Source organism: Idiotropiscis lumnitzeri, chromosome 3, assembly GCF_059441095.1.
Source record: "Idiotropiscis lumnitzeri isolate Australia: NSW breed Sydney's pygmy pipehorse chromosome 3, RoL_Ilum_1.0, whole genome shotgun sequence".
In the NCBI taxonomy this organism is placed as follows: domain Eukaryota; kingdom Metazoa; phylum Chordata; class Actinopteri; order Syngnathiformes; family Syngnathidae; genus Idiotropiscis; species Idiotropiscis lumnitzeri.
In genome coordinates this window covers 32,978,154-32,994,059 of record NC_142393.1, presented here as the reverse complement: position 1 = coordinate 32,994,059, position 15,906 = coordinate 32,978,154, and the positions used below count along the sequence as shown (strand labels likewise).

General features: G+C 46.3%; 1 protein-coding gene across 4 annotated transcripts in view; it reads left to right on the top strand.

Annotated features, from left to right (window-relative positions):
- LOC148340955 (lysine-specific demethylase 6A-like) overlaps positions 1-15,906 on the top strand; it is an 89,113-nt gene that overhangs the window by 36,868 nt on the left and 36,339 nt on the right. For all 4 annotated transcript variants that reach the window (XM_088290425.1, XM_088290424.1, XM_088290423.1 and 1 more), the window contains 7 exons: positions 5,250-5,469; positions 9,094-9,225; positions 9,306-9,377; positions 9,467-9,568; positions 9,700-10,119; positions 10,481-11,331; positions 11,624-11,753. In XM_088290425.1, the coding sequence (XP_088146551.1) occupies positions 5,250-5,469; positions 9,094-9,225; positions 9,306-9,377; positions 9,467-9,568; positions 9,700-10,119; positions 10,481-11,331; positions 11,624-11,753 (1,927 nt within the window). The remainder of the gene's footprint in view (positions 1-5,249; positions 5,470-9,093; positions 9,226-9,305; positions 9,378-9,466; positions 9,569-9,699; positions 10,120-10,480; positions 11,332-11,623; positions 11,754-15,906) is intronic.

Below are 15,906 nucleotides of genomic sequence, written 5' to 3'. Positions count from 1 at the left end.
CAAACGGAGCAGTGTTGGACGCGACTACACCCGCCTGGGTAGAGGAGCTGACTCAGCTGGTTTCGGGCAGCCTCGCTTTGAGGAGAACGGCGGTTCAGGCCTCAGCAGAGGATCTGCTGGGGCTGTGGTCAACCAGGCCACTTGGTCCGGGAGTGCCCTAAGGCAACGCCAAACCAGGGAAAAGAGATGGGGACCGCATGATCAGTGTAATGCGGATTCCCAGGATGGTGCCCCGACATGATACGAGCGCCACAACAGCACTACTCAAAGACGGGGGGACATCATGCCCAGTGGGTGATGTTGGTGGACAATTAGAACAACTGATAGTGCTGGGTCGGACTTGGGTGGAGGACTGCTGGTACACTCTGTTGACTCTAGGGGGGGTGAACTGTTGTGCACTCGTGGACATGGGTTCATCCGCGACTCTGGTGAGGCCTGATGTTGTGGGGAAAGGAACGGCTGTCTCTCCCACTATTGTGAAATTGCAGACTGTTACTGGTGAGCGGGCACCGATGGTGGGGGAGGCATTGGTAACTCTGGGGCTGGGAAAGGATGGGGTTTGCTGCCCAGTGTGGGTTGCAGACCTCAAAGACGTATACTGGGGTTAGATATCCTTAAAACGCTGGGCTGTATAATTGACACAAAAACGGGAACGCTTACTTTTCCACATTGTCCAGATGGTTAAGCGACCGTCACTGCAGGGCTATTCCTCAACCCATTCCATTACGGTGCTGCCCATTGGGACAACAAACAGCACAGCCTGCCCTGTCTTGCCTGATGGACAGTCTTCACCAAATTCCATGCCTACCACCGCGGCGTCCCCGTTTAGCCAGCACACAGATAGACAATGGGGAGAAGAATTTGGCGGTGAAGGAAGTTTGGTTGAAAAACTGTGATGGACTGACTTCTGACGAACAGGATCTTTTGTGGCAGCTCTGACTTGAGTTTAAAGACTGTTTTTCATTGTCAGAGGAAGATGTGGGCCGCACAGATGTCAAAGAGCACCACATTGATACGGGAGCAGCGCGGCCCATTAGGATGAGACCCCAGCGTCTCCCCCTAGCCAAGAAGGCAGCAGCAGACAAGGCCCTTCTGGTGATGCGAAAGGCGGGTCTCATCGAGCCTTCCACTAGCTCTTGGGCTTCTCCCGTTGTAATGGTCCCAATAAAGGCACAGCCTGACCTCCGGTTTTGTGTGGACTTCAGGCCCCTCAACAAGGTGCCGCGAAAGGATCCCTACCCCCCCGCGCATCGATGAGGCCCTGGACATTGTGGCGGGATCGTCATGGTTCTCCTCGCTGGACCTCTGCATTGGATACTGTCAGGTTCCTCTTGCCCGAGACGCCAAACCAAGCCAAACCAGCGTTCATTGCTAATGGGGGTTTGTGGCAGTTCAAAGTCCTCCCATTTGGTCTTTGTAATGCCCCCGCCACGGTTGAGAGATTAATGGACAAGATGCTCACTGGTATCCCACACCAAGTCTGTGCGGTGTACTTGGACGACATCCTTGTTCATGGTACATCATTTGGTGCAGCTTTCAGTTCCCTCAGGAGGTTTTTGGAGAGGGTGGCGACAGCGGGATTGAAATTGCACCCGCAAAAGTGCCATTTCATGAGACGGGAGATCGCGTGCCTGGGGCATAGACTGGGGCGGGGCGGTGTCAGCACAATGGAGTCCAAGCTGTCAAGGACTGGCCTACCCCCACCTCTGTGCGGGAACTGAAGAGTTTTCTTGGACTGTCTTCATATTACCAACGTTTTGTGAAAGGGTATCATGCATTGGTGCACCCTTATTCCGATTGCTGCAGAAGAGGCAGGACTTTGTGTGGACTGAGGAGTGCCAGTCAGCATTCACTTCACTACAGCGAGCACTCACAAAAGCCCCGGTTCTGGCTCCAGCTGACATATCCCTCCCCTTTGTTCTTGACACTGATGCCAGCAGTGTTGGGTCAAGGGCGGTACTTTCACAGGTGACGCCTGAAGGGGAAAGGGTGGTGGCATATCACAGCAGGATATTCAACCGTGCTGAACGCCGCTATTGTGTCACCAGGCGGGAGTTACTCGCTGTGATCAGTGCCGTCCGACACTTCAAATATTACCTCGGGGCCTTCATTTCACAGTCAGAACTGATCACTCTGCCTTACAGTGGTTGATGACCTTCAAGGAGACCGAGGGCCAGCTGGCCCGCTGGATTGAAGCACCCCAGACCTATGACTTCACTTTGGTTTACAGGCCCGGCACTCAACACGGGAATGCGGACGCACTCTCCCGCAGACCCTGCGTTACTGATCGCTGCTACTACTGTGATAAGAGGGAAATGAGAGAAGGCCAACAGGCTGCAGTTGGTGGTGAAATGTGCAAGCAGGACGACCGACCGGCTGCTGATTGTGGATTGTCAACTGTGGATGCGGTTGTGTGGGATAACAAACAGGAAGAAGATAGTGACATCGGTCCAGTGCGTGCTTGGGTGGCCGTACAACACAGACCTTTATGGCAGGAGATGGGCATGTGCTCACGTGCCACAAAGGGACTTTGGTCGATGTTTGACACCTTACGGCTGCAAGATGGAGTGTTACAAAGAGGATGGAAGGAACCAGCCACTGGGGAGACACGGTGGCAAGTGGTGGTGCCGAAATGCTTGCGTGAGAGAGTGCTTAGGGCAGTGCATGGAGGTCCAGGATCATGGCACTTCGGTGTGAGGAAGACACTCCGCCGACTACGGGATTTTACTGGGGCCAACATCGACGAGATGTAGAGGAGCACTGTCGCCGTTGTGATAGTTAAAGATGTCCTTTATTAGTCCCACAATGGGGAAATTTGAAAAGTTGTACCGCAAAGAAAGGTCCCCCGAACAGATCCTTCGCTCAACTCCAGCAATGTCCAGTGGGGCCCCCATGGAGAGGGTGGAGATTGATGTGCTTGGGCTGTTTCCGTGCACAGAGAGAGGGAACCGCTACATCCACACCGGCATGGACTACTTTACTAAGTGGCCTGAGGCCTACTGCTTGCCGGAGCAGGAAGCAAAAACCATAGCCGATACACTTGTGGGGGGAATATTCAGCAGGTTTGGGACAGCTGAAGTGATTCACTCAGATCAGGGCTGGAATTTTGAGTCGCATTTGCAGCTATGATAAGCTGGGCTCACACAAGACCTGCACCACGCCACTTCATCCTCAGAGTGATGGACTAGATGAGAGATTTAATCACACACTGTCTCAACAGCTAGCAATTCTAACAGCCAGACACCAAAAAGACTGGGACCGCCACATTCCACTTGTGTTGATGGCCTACCGGACAGCGGTGCAAGACTCCACCTCCTGCGCCACGCACTACTCATGCTTGGTAGAGAGATCCGGATACCAGCTGAAATTATGGTGGGCAAACCACCGGACTCTCCGGCGGATCCTCCAGGACCTGAATATGCCAGGAAACTCCAGGACTGCTTAGTATTAGTATGCCAGATCCCAGCTGAGGAGTGCTTGCATAAAGCAACAGACGTACTACGATTTGCAGACCAAAGGACGACACTTCATAGCAGGGGGACTGGTCTGGGTGTACAACAGAGAAAGAAGGGCAGGTGTCTGAAGCTGGACAGCGACTGGGTGGGTCCTTGCAGGATCCTGGAAAGATTAGGCGAAGTCGTATATCGGGTCCAGCTGCCGCCAAGAGGAAGGAAGGTGGCCCTACATCGTGATCGGCTCGCCCCCTACCCTGGGACTGCTGCTCCTTCAGAGCCAGGCCCACAGATCGGCGGAGGCCTCGATGCCGTACCAGCTTTATGCCCGGAGTTCCTTGGAGACTCGGGCGGCCAAACCAACCTTGCCCAGGATGGACTGACTGCAATTAACCCCTTGTCTATTACTGGGCCTGCTTTTACTCCCCCAGGCCTCGCCGCGGGTCCGGGGGCCCCCGGAGAAACCGCAGGCCTCCTAGGCATTTGGGAGATTTCGTTCGTTCCCTCGGGGGCGAGGGACTTGGAAAGGGGGGGTTGGTGTAACGAATTGGGTTGTCTGTTGACATTTGTGTTTCTCTGAGTTGTGTAGTGTCCGAGTTTTGTGAATGCATCGCGCAACTCACTGGACAGAAGGTGTGCGCGAGAGAGAGAGAGAGTGATCCGTTAAAAATGACAGCGCAAGTTGCCGGTGTTTGATTGGTTACGGCGAACAGAGCCGATTTCTGTAAAAAAAAAATAAAAAGTCGAGAACTGAATGGAATTCGGACGTGGTCTTTTAAGACGCTACAGTACATAACACTCTAACTGGTGGTAGTGTGATGGTCTGGGGCTGCTTTGTGCCTTCAATACCTGGACTATTTTCAGTAATTGATGGAACTATGAATTCTGTACTCAACCAGAAAATCCTGAGGGAGAATATTCAGCCTTCCGTTTGTGACCTCAAGTGAAAGCGCACTTATGTTTTGCCGCAGGACAACAATCCGAATTAAACCACCAAATCAGCTTCTAAATATCAAAAAAAATGTTTTGGAGCGGCCTAGTCCAGACTCGAGTCAGATTGAAATATGACATGGACTTCATGTTCAAAAAGACTCCAGTGATGCTGAATTTAAGCAATTCTGCAAAGAAGAGTGCGACAGAAATTACTCCACAAACATGTGAAAGACTAATTGCCAGTTGGAGAAAATTCTTGATTGGAGATGTTGCTACTAAGGTTGGTCCAACTATTTACTCGGTTTCGGTGGGAGGGGGGCTATTCACATAGTGATAGATAGCTTTGTTCCCTTTTCCCTTCATAAATAATCATCATTTAAAAACAGAATTTCATATTTATTTGGGTTATCGTTGTCTGTTTAACAATCAAACATTTGTTTCGTGATCTTAAACAAAGTGGGTAAAACCTTTTCGCGGCACTGTGTAGATGGTGAGGATTTGGTGGAAGACATTTGTGATTCATTGCATCATGTAATGGTGTGATGTCAAGCTCGGTGACAACATGGCGCCAGTGTACGTCACGGTCCAGACTTGGTTTTCTTCGACTTTGGTTGCTGGGTTAGCCCATGTTTATCAGGTAGCCTCTGTAGAAACATTTTAACAACTTGATGTCTTTTTATCATGGGGCATAGTGTTCATGGTACATAGAAGACATTACCGCCACAGGAATCGGATGTAAATCAGAGTATCAAGGACTTAAAATGACTTTCATCAGATATTGTTTTATTACTATATACACCGCTTCGGTGCTTTCTCTCTGAACCACTCCGCACACTTTGTTTTCTATACTGTGTCTTGACCCAGGGTGCTGTATCAGCAGCAGAACCAGCCCATGGATGCGCTGCAGGCCTACATTTGTGCTGTGCAGCTGGACCACAGCCATGCCGCTGCCTGGATGGACCTGGGCACACTGTATGAGTCGTGCAACCAGCCTCATGACGCCATCAAGTGCTACATCAACGCCACACGCAGCAAAGCATGCACCAATTCCACCATGTTGAGCCACCGAATAAAATGCCTGCAGGTGGGTTGAGAGCGATGTGCAGCAATTCATAGTGACATAAGTGTCTTGGGTCCTGAGAATCGCCATGTGATGCCATTCCTATATTTGCTTTCACTTCTCTTCAAAGCAGTGTCATGTCCACCCTTCGCATGGTCACAGTTATCAAGTTATCAAGACGGCACAGTGACGCTTGCCCTCAAGGGTCATATTAGGGATTGTTACTGAGTGTCTTGCAGAAGCTACCTTTCCATTTAAACCACTGTTTTCACACATGGCCATGCAGCTCCAAGACCCTGCTTCACTTGTTCTGTAAACTTCTTAAACCATTGCTGGTCTTTTTTTTAATTTTTAATTATTGTTTTGAGATCATCGTTTTTATTTATTTTATTTATTATATTTTTTTTTTTGGGGGGGGGGGGGGGGGGGGTTCACGTCGTTTTACATTCCCCTAGGCTCAGTTGAGTAACCCCAGGCTCAGTAGCCCACAGAGTAAAAGTAAAATGCTCCCCCTTATTGAGGAAGCATGGAGTCTACCAATCCCGGCTGAGCTCACCTCCAGGCAGGGAGGCCTGAGCAGTGCGCCACAGCAGGTGAGAGACCAGATCCCTCCCATTTGATCCGAGATGCCAAAACACATAATCCTAATGTACATGCCGTCACGCCTGTCAGCACATACACTGTTGGGTAACACTTGTGCTTGAGCTCCATTTCCATGATATACACCAGAAAATATTTTGTGAATTCCTGCCACTGCTTGAGTTTGTCTCTTTTATAACCGTTTTGGGATAGCACTGTTAAATATAATGTGGAGGTCACGGCTGCTTCACAGCACCTGTTATTTAGATGGTGAGGGAGTCTAGCCAAGTGTTACTCAGTCTCCCGCTCCCTTTCTGTCCAGTAGTCTCTCAGCTTCACCCATGTTTTGCCGCTCAAGTCGAACACTAATCTCCCCGATTCCTCACCACCCCACCCCCGTACCAAACAAGATATAGGCGTTGAAACACTTTGTTGACAAATCTGTTGAAGGGGCATACCTTGATCTGTTTGACAATGTGACTTATTTAAGAGCTACCTCATTAAAACCAAGGAGCTGCAATTATAATTCTCGCACTTATTTGAAATTGTGACAAGGGTGCCATCAGTGCTTGGTTCAGTCTCCAACCTCCAGTCTCTTTTCGCTATCACCCCCTAGACCTCGAGCCTTAATAACAGCCGATTCGTTGTAGTGGTGGGGAAATTCTCAGCGAATGTCAACGTTCCTTCTCCTTTGTCGTAACAGGTCACTCTTCAATGTATTAAAAATAAAACGACAAGTTGTATTGCGAACATGGCACTCCTTTCAAAGTATTGAGCTCATATTTGTCCTAACAAGTAAAAATGTTTGAAATGTTGACCTGGAAAAGTACCAGCACCGAATTATTGACTATACAGAGTAGGGCTGGGCGATACGACCTAAAATCAATTTCGCGATAAATTAAGCAATTTTACCTCAATAACAATAAATGCACGATAAATTTCCGCCCGTGGACCAAAATAAAAATAAATGCAGGAAATGCATATTAACTGTTTTTATTGACCAACTGGTACACATTACTTTAAATGAAAAGTAAAATTACAAAAATCATTTGAATAAACATTCCCAATAGCTTGCTTTAAATGACTTGAACAATGTCACAAAGAACAGGAGAAAAGGAGTACCTCTCGCAAAATCTTTTCTGCAAATAGATTGCGCCAAGGTGCTGTAATGCCACGTGCAAAGGCCTAGATTCGTGTGAAGGTCTCTTGTAAACAATATACATAATGCCATGTGCAAAGGAGCTAGTGTGGTCGGCAAATAAAATGGGAAAAAAAGTCCATGTAAATAAACAAGTGTGCATCATCGGGAAAATGTGCCGTCTCGAGTACTCTGGTGCGCAGTCGCCACTTGTCGTCTATGTAATGCACATTCAGGCTCAAACAGGGATCCATGTTGCGACTCGACCACAAGTCGGATGTGGATGCAAAATGCTTGACATGTCTCCGCTCCCATCCCGATGTTGTCCATATTGGGAAGTACGGTTTGCGACAAATATTTGCGTACCTCTTGTCGGCTACTTTCATGAGGCGTTTAAATCCTGTCCGCTCCACTGTAACTAGAGGAGCTAAATCTTTAGCTATGTGCTAGGCTATTGCGTCCACCTCTGAGACGTTCTCTCGTAGGGTGTCGCCTCCGTTATGGGCTGTTGTCACTGGTCGAACCTTGCTTCTCCCTTTGAACTTTCAGCACAGCATGGTTGTCTTGTGGGAGGTGAAAAAGAAAAGGTTGGACGCGCTGTTTTGGGTGCTTACGACGCACTGTGTAGTTCATGTTCTTTTGCTCAAAATCGTCTTTATGGAACCCAAAACATTTCCAAACATCAGATGTCGAATTTCTTTTCGGGACAAGCGCGACAGGAACAACTTACACTAACGTTACTTCGTCTTCAGCCGTGTCAGACGCTTCTTGATTTGAATCGCCAGCTACGACCGCGTCTGTTTCCCTTTTTTTTTTTTTTTTTTGGTTGAGCTGGGTGGAGTCACGTGACTACAGCCGCTGTAGCTGTCTTAAAAGGGCATCAACATAGCCGCAGACAGACAACACTTCTTTTTTTTTTTTTTTAACACCGAATTTACCGACATGGGCAAAATGATGTCGGTCAGTGTATTAAATTTCGGTAACGGTAAATTTTCGGTTTATCGCTCAGCCCTAATACAGAGTGACCCAAAATGACAGTAGCACCTCTGGTATGAGTGTCTGTGTCAGATTTTTTTTTATGGGTACAACTTAACTTTCATGACTGCACCTCCATATGAACTTTCTAGGGGCTCCGAGCAACAGTCCCCCTGATGTCATCAACAATCCCAGCCACCACCATTTACACTTGGACGTTTACTGGTTTGGACTGCTGTCCCAGGCATTTTCAGTAAAAGTTACTGAAGGTTCCTTTTGTTAGCCCTTACTTTCAAATAATATGCAAACTTGAATAACATTCTTACCAATTTTATCAGATGTAATAACTTTGGGTCTTCCTGTAACTATTATACAACCCCACGTTATCACATTTAATAAATCAGGTTATTATTCCACCAGATAGATTTTGGTAACTTGAAATGAATTGGCAATAACCAGAAACTTGAACTTGTAACCTTTCCACCTGAAATTCTTAGTGTGTTGTCAAGTATTTGGTCCATTTGCTTTTAGTTGTTGTAACAGCTCCAATTCACCACGTCCTGGAAGCGAAACCCCTCTTTCCACCCAGGGCGGCAATGGCACAGTGATACTTCAGTAAAACGTGCCATGATAACTTAGAAACAGTGTTGTCCCAGTTAAACGGATTGCAGTAATTTCAATGTCAACATGTCTCTTTTTTCCTTTTGTGTTGCTTTCAATCCTCTGCTTTGCTGTGTTTCCTTTTTACTCACTTTAACAATGATTCCTTATTTTGTTTTCCTCCCTAATTTCCCATTTTCTGTGTCTTTATCTCGCCACTTGTCTTTCTTCTCCGCTTTGATCTTTTCCAAACATTATTCTATGATTTATGTTACATCGCTCCTCCTTTCTTGCTCTTTACTCATCCCTTGTTTAATTTTGTCTGCGCCACTCCCTGTCTTTCTCCTGTCCTTCAGGCCTGTAAACCAAACCACGCCGCAGAGGGTTGTGGTTCAGGTCAGACTCTGCCTCCTCACGTGGCCACACTGGGCCAAGCAGAGGACCAGTCCTGCCCAGCCAAGAGGAAGCGAGCTTCCAGCCCTGGCAATGTAAAAGCTTGTACAACACGTCTCTGCATGTACAAACGTTTACTGCACCTAACGTGCACTATTCCATTAATTCTTAACAGGAAGATTCCTGGGCCACTAATCCAGTGCAACAGCCTGTTCCCAACTGGTACCTCTCCACACAGAAGTTGCAGGTCGGTCATTGCATTTATTCCATTTTATATTCCTCACTTCTGGTTCCAATGTGTTTTTTATTTAGTTTTTTTACGTTTCTTTTCTGCAGTTGTTGGAACAGCTACGGAGTAATCGAGCCAGCTTGAAGCCCACACAGCTGCAGATGTTGGAGCATCTGGAAGCTCAGTTCACCACGATGCAGCAGCACCAGGTAAAAATGATGGCTTGTGCATTTGTGCCAAACACACACGAGCAGAAAAAATGGCTGGACTACTGCACGACTCTACTATCGAACATCTTGTTAACCAAATGAATGTTCATGGTACCTTCCTATCCTCGTAGATGCGCCAGAATGCGTCAGGAGGTCAGTCACGCCCCTCCTTCCCCAATGGCCCGACTGCCAATTCCCTCCCATCCCCTAATCCCAGCCTGCATCCCTCGCGGCCCCATCTGGGACCTCATCGGCCCCTGTGCCCCCCTCAACCTTCGGCCAATGGACCTGTAGGTCCTGGGGCACACAGACACTCAGATTCAGTCTCCCTTCCTGTGGGTGACAGCAACAGTTGTAGTAGTAATAGTAGTAGTAGTAGTAGTAGTAGTAGTAGTAATAATCAACCGGGGCCAGCAGCCTCGGGGCCCAATGGAGATGTGCCTTACCTGCAACCTGCCGGCAGCGGCGACGCAGCACTGCTACCTCACACCTGCACAAGCACGCGAACACAGGACGCCATGCCACGCCCTCTGCACCTTTACTCTTCTCAGGTACGTTATACTTTTTCTGCATTTTGGAGATAGTCTTCCACAATCATTTTGAGGGACTGTGGGTCAAAGCCAAAATTAATTATTTTACGAAGGAAAATCATAAGAACCCCCCCCCACCCCCCACAAAAAAAATGGTAATTTGTAATGTTATTTAATATGTGAATACGCAAATCTGGAGGTGCCAAACCATGAGTATGCAGTGGTCGACTGTACTGTCATTGATAATTATTGTTAAAAATATAGCTTCCTGCTCATGTAATAAATATTGTGATTGATATTTTTTTAAATATTTAGTATTTTATTCTCAGGCTGTTTTGCCCACCTCTAGTGGTCTTAATCAGCATTTTTCCCCTTCCTTCAGGTGCTGCAGAAGCGGTCTGTTCCTCTTGTGGGCTCCAATACTGAGGGAACCACCTCTCACCCTCATCCCCCCAACTCCATTGCTCCCCTGCAGTCCAAAAATCAAATTGGACATTCCAAGGCTATCAGGCCACAGCAACAAACAGCTCACAACCACCTACCATCCCCTCCCTCTCTTCCCCCTTCCTCTACCTCAATTGGGGAAGCACCCAGTGTGTCCGCTACCAAAGATGGCAACACGGTCACCGCATCCGCATCGCTTGGTAATGGCAGTTCAGAGGGCAGGGCACCTTCGCCATTGATACCAGGTGACGGCAAAGTGGCACAGTGCGACAGCCTGGTCCATCACATGCAATTGGGGGAGGAAGAAAAGGTGGCAGAAGATGCTGAAAAGCAGAGCCTTAGCGCAGACAATCCCAGACTATCTGCCCTGCTGGCAGGGAGAGACGAGGTGGGTGCGGGAAAGACAGAAGACACTGTATCGACATCATCGCCCAACAAACTCAACAACATCCACCCTGCTGGCTTGCCCTCAACCCCCAACACACAAGGAAGCTCAGCTGCCTCCTCACCTGTCTCTATCTTATCCACTGCCACACCTTCACCCAAATCCTTAGAGCACACCCATATAGGCAGCCATAGTCCCGCAGCACCTATTACCACAGCACCGGCCGTCAATGGTAACGGCAAAGGGGGAATCTCTGAGGACTCTCAGAGCCCACTGAAGGCCGAACCACCCACTGTCTCCAGTTATAAGGGCATGCCACCCCATGGTTCCTCTTCATCATCCTCATCGTCTTCATCCTCGGTATCAATCTATCCAAGCTCCACAGATGTGCTGAAAGCCTGCAGGTAAGGCAAATGTGTAACAAATGTTCCTTTGCTAATGGCTCCCCCCAGTGGTATTTTACAGTCATTATCAGAAATGGTTACGTAATTGCAAGGCAGTCTTGTTGCTATGCAGATATTTTGCGTCACATAATGTTAACATTTATTTGACTGTTTGAATAAGAGTGGGCAATATTTATCATTTAAGTTGTGATCATAAATTGATGCTGCATGCGGGGTGAACAAATAGCAAGAAAATTATCATGTTTATTTCCAAGTTGCAATAGACTGTGCTCAGGCAAAATTGTATGTGCAGAAACCTGGGCAAAAATGGGCTTTCCAACAGCAGCATTCTTCTTGACAAGTGCCCGCCGCCACGGCTGCCCCCTCCTCCCACGCCAGCCCTGCACAAAGACAAGCTCAATCCTCCGACCCCCAGCATCTATGTGAGTAGCCAAGAGATTCCACCTGACCTGTGTCTGTGCTCTCCTGAGCTCAAGTCAATTTTGCCTTGTATATATAACTGTTGTGCCATAGACACAATGTTAAATCCCTATATATTTTGATATGGTATTTCAGAACTGACCAGTGTTATGGATCGTCCATATTTTTTTACGTAAATCACTCAACGCCAATGTAAAGTTCTGACAATTTTCGCCGGTCTTTTATCCTTAAGGTTTTTATACTAACAGTAACTACCAGACTATATTCTCAATCAATTTATTTCATTGATGTCAGAGAGATAAGACACATGGCCGTGGAGCCTTATTCAGACAGAAGGTCTAATCTCTCCAAAATATTTGCTTGTTTTTATACTAATTTAGCCACGCCCATGTAAAGGGCCGACTTTGCTGAGCCCCTGTGGCATTGCGTGACTCCATGTTCTAAACTGGATTTAAATAGTATGTGTACCAAGAATGACAAACAGAAGGAAAGCCAAGCATGGAGAAAGGTCACAGTGACACGGCCTAGCTTAATTCTCCCATCTAAAGCAAGGAAAACTTCACACAACTCCATCTGGGGACAAATGAGAAACCTTGAGAAGGGATATGGGAATCCACCTTCAAGGATGATAGATAGGATAGAAAGATCTCTAGTAGATGCCGAGTGGGCAACATTTAACACACATCATGATGCTATACAATGTTAGTTGAAATAATGTGAAAGTCAATCAAATGAAGCGCTGCAGCTTGATGACTTCAGTAAAGTGGGTCCCTGCCAAGTTGGAGCATCAAAGAGCCCTAATCTATCACTAACTCGTTAAGCATGGAACACTGACTGTTCCGGATATTTTTAAAAAGCCAACATCTGACAGTAACAGTGGGTCGGGACCAGTACAGCTCAGTGTCAGGCCACCAAAACACTTAAGACACTGGCCAAATTACACATTTCATTAATGATTTCAAGACAATGAACTGTCAATATTGTTATATTGTAAATGATTTCCACTGTTCGTATCCGGGAAGTCTTGGTGCATGCTGTTTTGTGCCGCCCTAGCTGCCTGTATGGCTACAGCTGGTTAGCTAACGTGGCAAAGCGTGACAGCGCCACTGAGGGCAATATTCACGTTCTATGTCATCTCAGCATTAGTCACTACTCATCGCCTCCACGGCAGTGCTACACAACTGACGAGCATTGTTTTCACAAAGAGTAGACCAGTGATCAACGAGAGAAAAACAGGAAAAGCCAAGCCAATTGCTCAGATTTTTGACAAGGATTTGGTGAAATCTTAGATAATTTGATTAAGGCTACAAACTGTCTAACATCACCAGGTTCTCTTATATTTTTCCTGTTCATTCATATGTGTATAGAAATCTCAATCAAACGAATAAAACATGAAAACATAACCATCCATGTCAAACACAAAAATCCTGTTTAAAAATGCTGTAGAAAATATGTGGCCGGACAACCAGTTTTCAAGGAAACTGAACTCTTGTTGCATACATTGTAATTTCATTGTTAATCAAAGTTTAGACCCTTTACAGCAGGGGTCCTCAATCCTGTTCCTCGAGGGCAGGTGTCCTGCAGGTTTTCCATCTCTCCCTGCTGCAACACAGCTGATTCAAATGATCAGATAATCAGCAAGGTCTGCAGAAGCTAGATAACGATCGCTCAGGTGTGTTGCACCAAGGAGAGGTGGAAAACGGCCAGGACACCGGCCCTCGAGGAACAGGATTGAAGACCCCTGCTTTACAGTCTAAAAATCAGGGAATAGTGGTGCACATGCAGTTGAACTCTTTATTGGATGAACATAATGTGGTAGAGGTGTTAAAGTCAAGTTTTAATTGATGCATAGCACAATCAACTCTGTTACGAGTTTTTAATGACATCCTCCTGGCTGATGACACTGGGGACTGCGTGTGTCATATTTTGTTGGATCTCATAGCAGCATTCAATAGGGTGGGCCACATTATACTGTTGGCTCATTTGCAGAACCAGGTGGGCATTAGTGGTAGCGCTTTTTTGTGGTTTAGTTCCTATTTGGCTGACAGAACTTTTTGTTTTAGCCTTGGGTGCTCTGAATCTCGCACGGCCCCACTGTCGAATGGTGTTCCACAGGGTTCAGTTCTGGGACCTCTGCTGTTTTCAATGTATTTGTTGCCCTTGGGTTCCATCTCAACTTATTCAATCCATATATATGCTCATTTTCAAAAACTTGGGCCTAGCCTCCTGTAGACGTGTATATATACATTTTCGGCCTTTTTTTTATTTTTATTTTTTTATTTTTGCGTCATAGTGTACAGTGGGCTCTGACGCAGCCTGTGACTGGGAATCAGCCATGTCTGCATTGTAAATCATGTTAAAATCGACCATGTGGTGCCCGTGGTGTAAGATATCTGCGAGGATCAAGCTGTAGAAGAAAATTGCAGTGGGATGGATGCAGTGTTGGGAATGCTGGAGAAGAGTAATGGTAAAGTGCAAACTGGAGAGTATTAGACGTCGCAGTAGCAATGGAAAATCATAATAATTTACCCTTGAGGAATTCTTTTGGAGTTTAAAAAAAAGCTTCCAGGAAGCATAATAAATGCAACGGAGATGCTTTTGATGAGAGCATTACACGTCGTCCTCATAGAAGCAAGCAGCCATCAAAAGAGGCTTTGCCTTCCTCTCATGGCGCACGGATTGCCTCGCCGGAGTTTCCCCGCAGCTAAGTCCATACGATCCAGATTTGGACCAAGGTTAGTCAGAGGAATATCTGACATGCGTGAAAGCAGCAGCAGAGAATCGTCACTGGATCCACCAGAACTAGGAGGTCAGTGCTAAGTTGCTTGCAAGTTCCCATTCAAAGCTTTGTCATGCGCGCATCAGTTTTATGCACATCAGTATGCTCTACTGTACTATAAAGTTGCCAGTAAGACTAATAATATATGTACAGATTATGCATCCTATGTCGCGTACATGTGTAGCGCGACGCATACAAAAATACATTTGGTTCATTCAGAACTCTGCTAAAACTGATGCCGCTCATTTTACTTTTTTCAGTAAGATGAAAGGATAAATGTAACTAAGCAGCATGTGTGTATATACTTGGTAGCGAGAGAGCGAGAGGAAAGACGGAGAGAGCAAAACAGAGATGTGGAAATGTAAGTGAATGGCAAGAGTAAAAAAAAAAAAGTGACGTAAATGTACATATTTCTTTAAATTACAGATTGTGCATTCAGATGCAAAAGAGTTCCTCACATTGTTGGTGCAAAGAAATGTGAATGAAAGTATTCATACTGCAGCAATACAATTTCTTTATTTCTGTAATTTACAGGGCGTGCATCTCGAAGTGATGATTCAGGCTGCCAGCGAAATGACTTTCACTTTCACTGTGACCGCTGGATCACTGAATGCTGCAGCAAACAGTTGAATTCCTGCAGCTGTTTATCACCAATCGCGGCTGAGAAAGACCGCTTTGCAGCCAATTATTTTCAGGCAAAACCCACCAGTCTGTACCACTTGATAACCATCAAGTAAAATATTTGACACCCTTGCCAAAAAAGCCACGCCACAACAAAAATGCCAGGTCAGCAAGCGCAGCGATACACGTATGTCGTGTGAGACGTGTAGTGTTCCCTTTGCACCAAGGCAATTTTAGTGGATTCCACATGAAAAAAAAAAAAGTCATTTGTATGGGATGGGGGGGTTGATCCAACGGGCATGTACACACACGCACGCACAGACCGATGCACACACTGTCACTTACGCACTTTTGAATATAGTTCATTTCAGCAGTTCAATTTACTTCTTTGCATGCAAATAAAGTATTTTATTAAAATCAGTTTTTGTCGTGCTGTTTTTGTTATTTTATCGGAGGAAAGCGTTATTTTGATGTGGCTGACACAAAAGAAAAAATAGCAGTGTTAGTCAAGGTGCTTGAAATGTTTGTTTTTACAAAAAGCGCTTTTTGTCCGTTTTCTGTGAGGAATGGGCTGTCAGCTTAAAATGGAAAAAGATAGAATCACGCTTTTTTCTGATGAGAGAAAAGTCTTATCTCTCTTTTGGTTGGCCCCATGTTTTTATAGCATTAGAACAAAATATTCCATGGGCATTGCAAAATTATTAAAAAATCCAGAAAAACGCTGGGATTGAGGGGTTCGCTCTCGTGAAAATAGC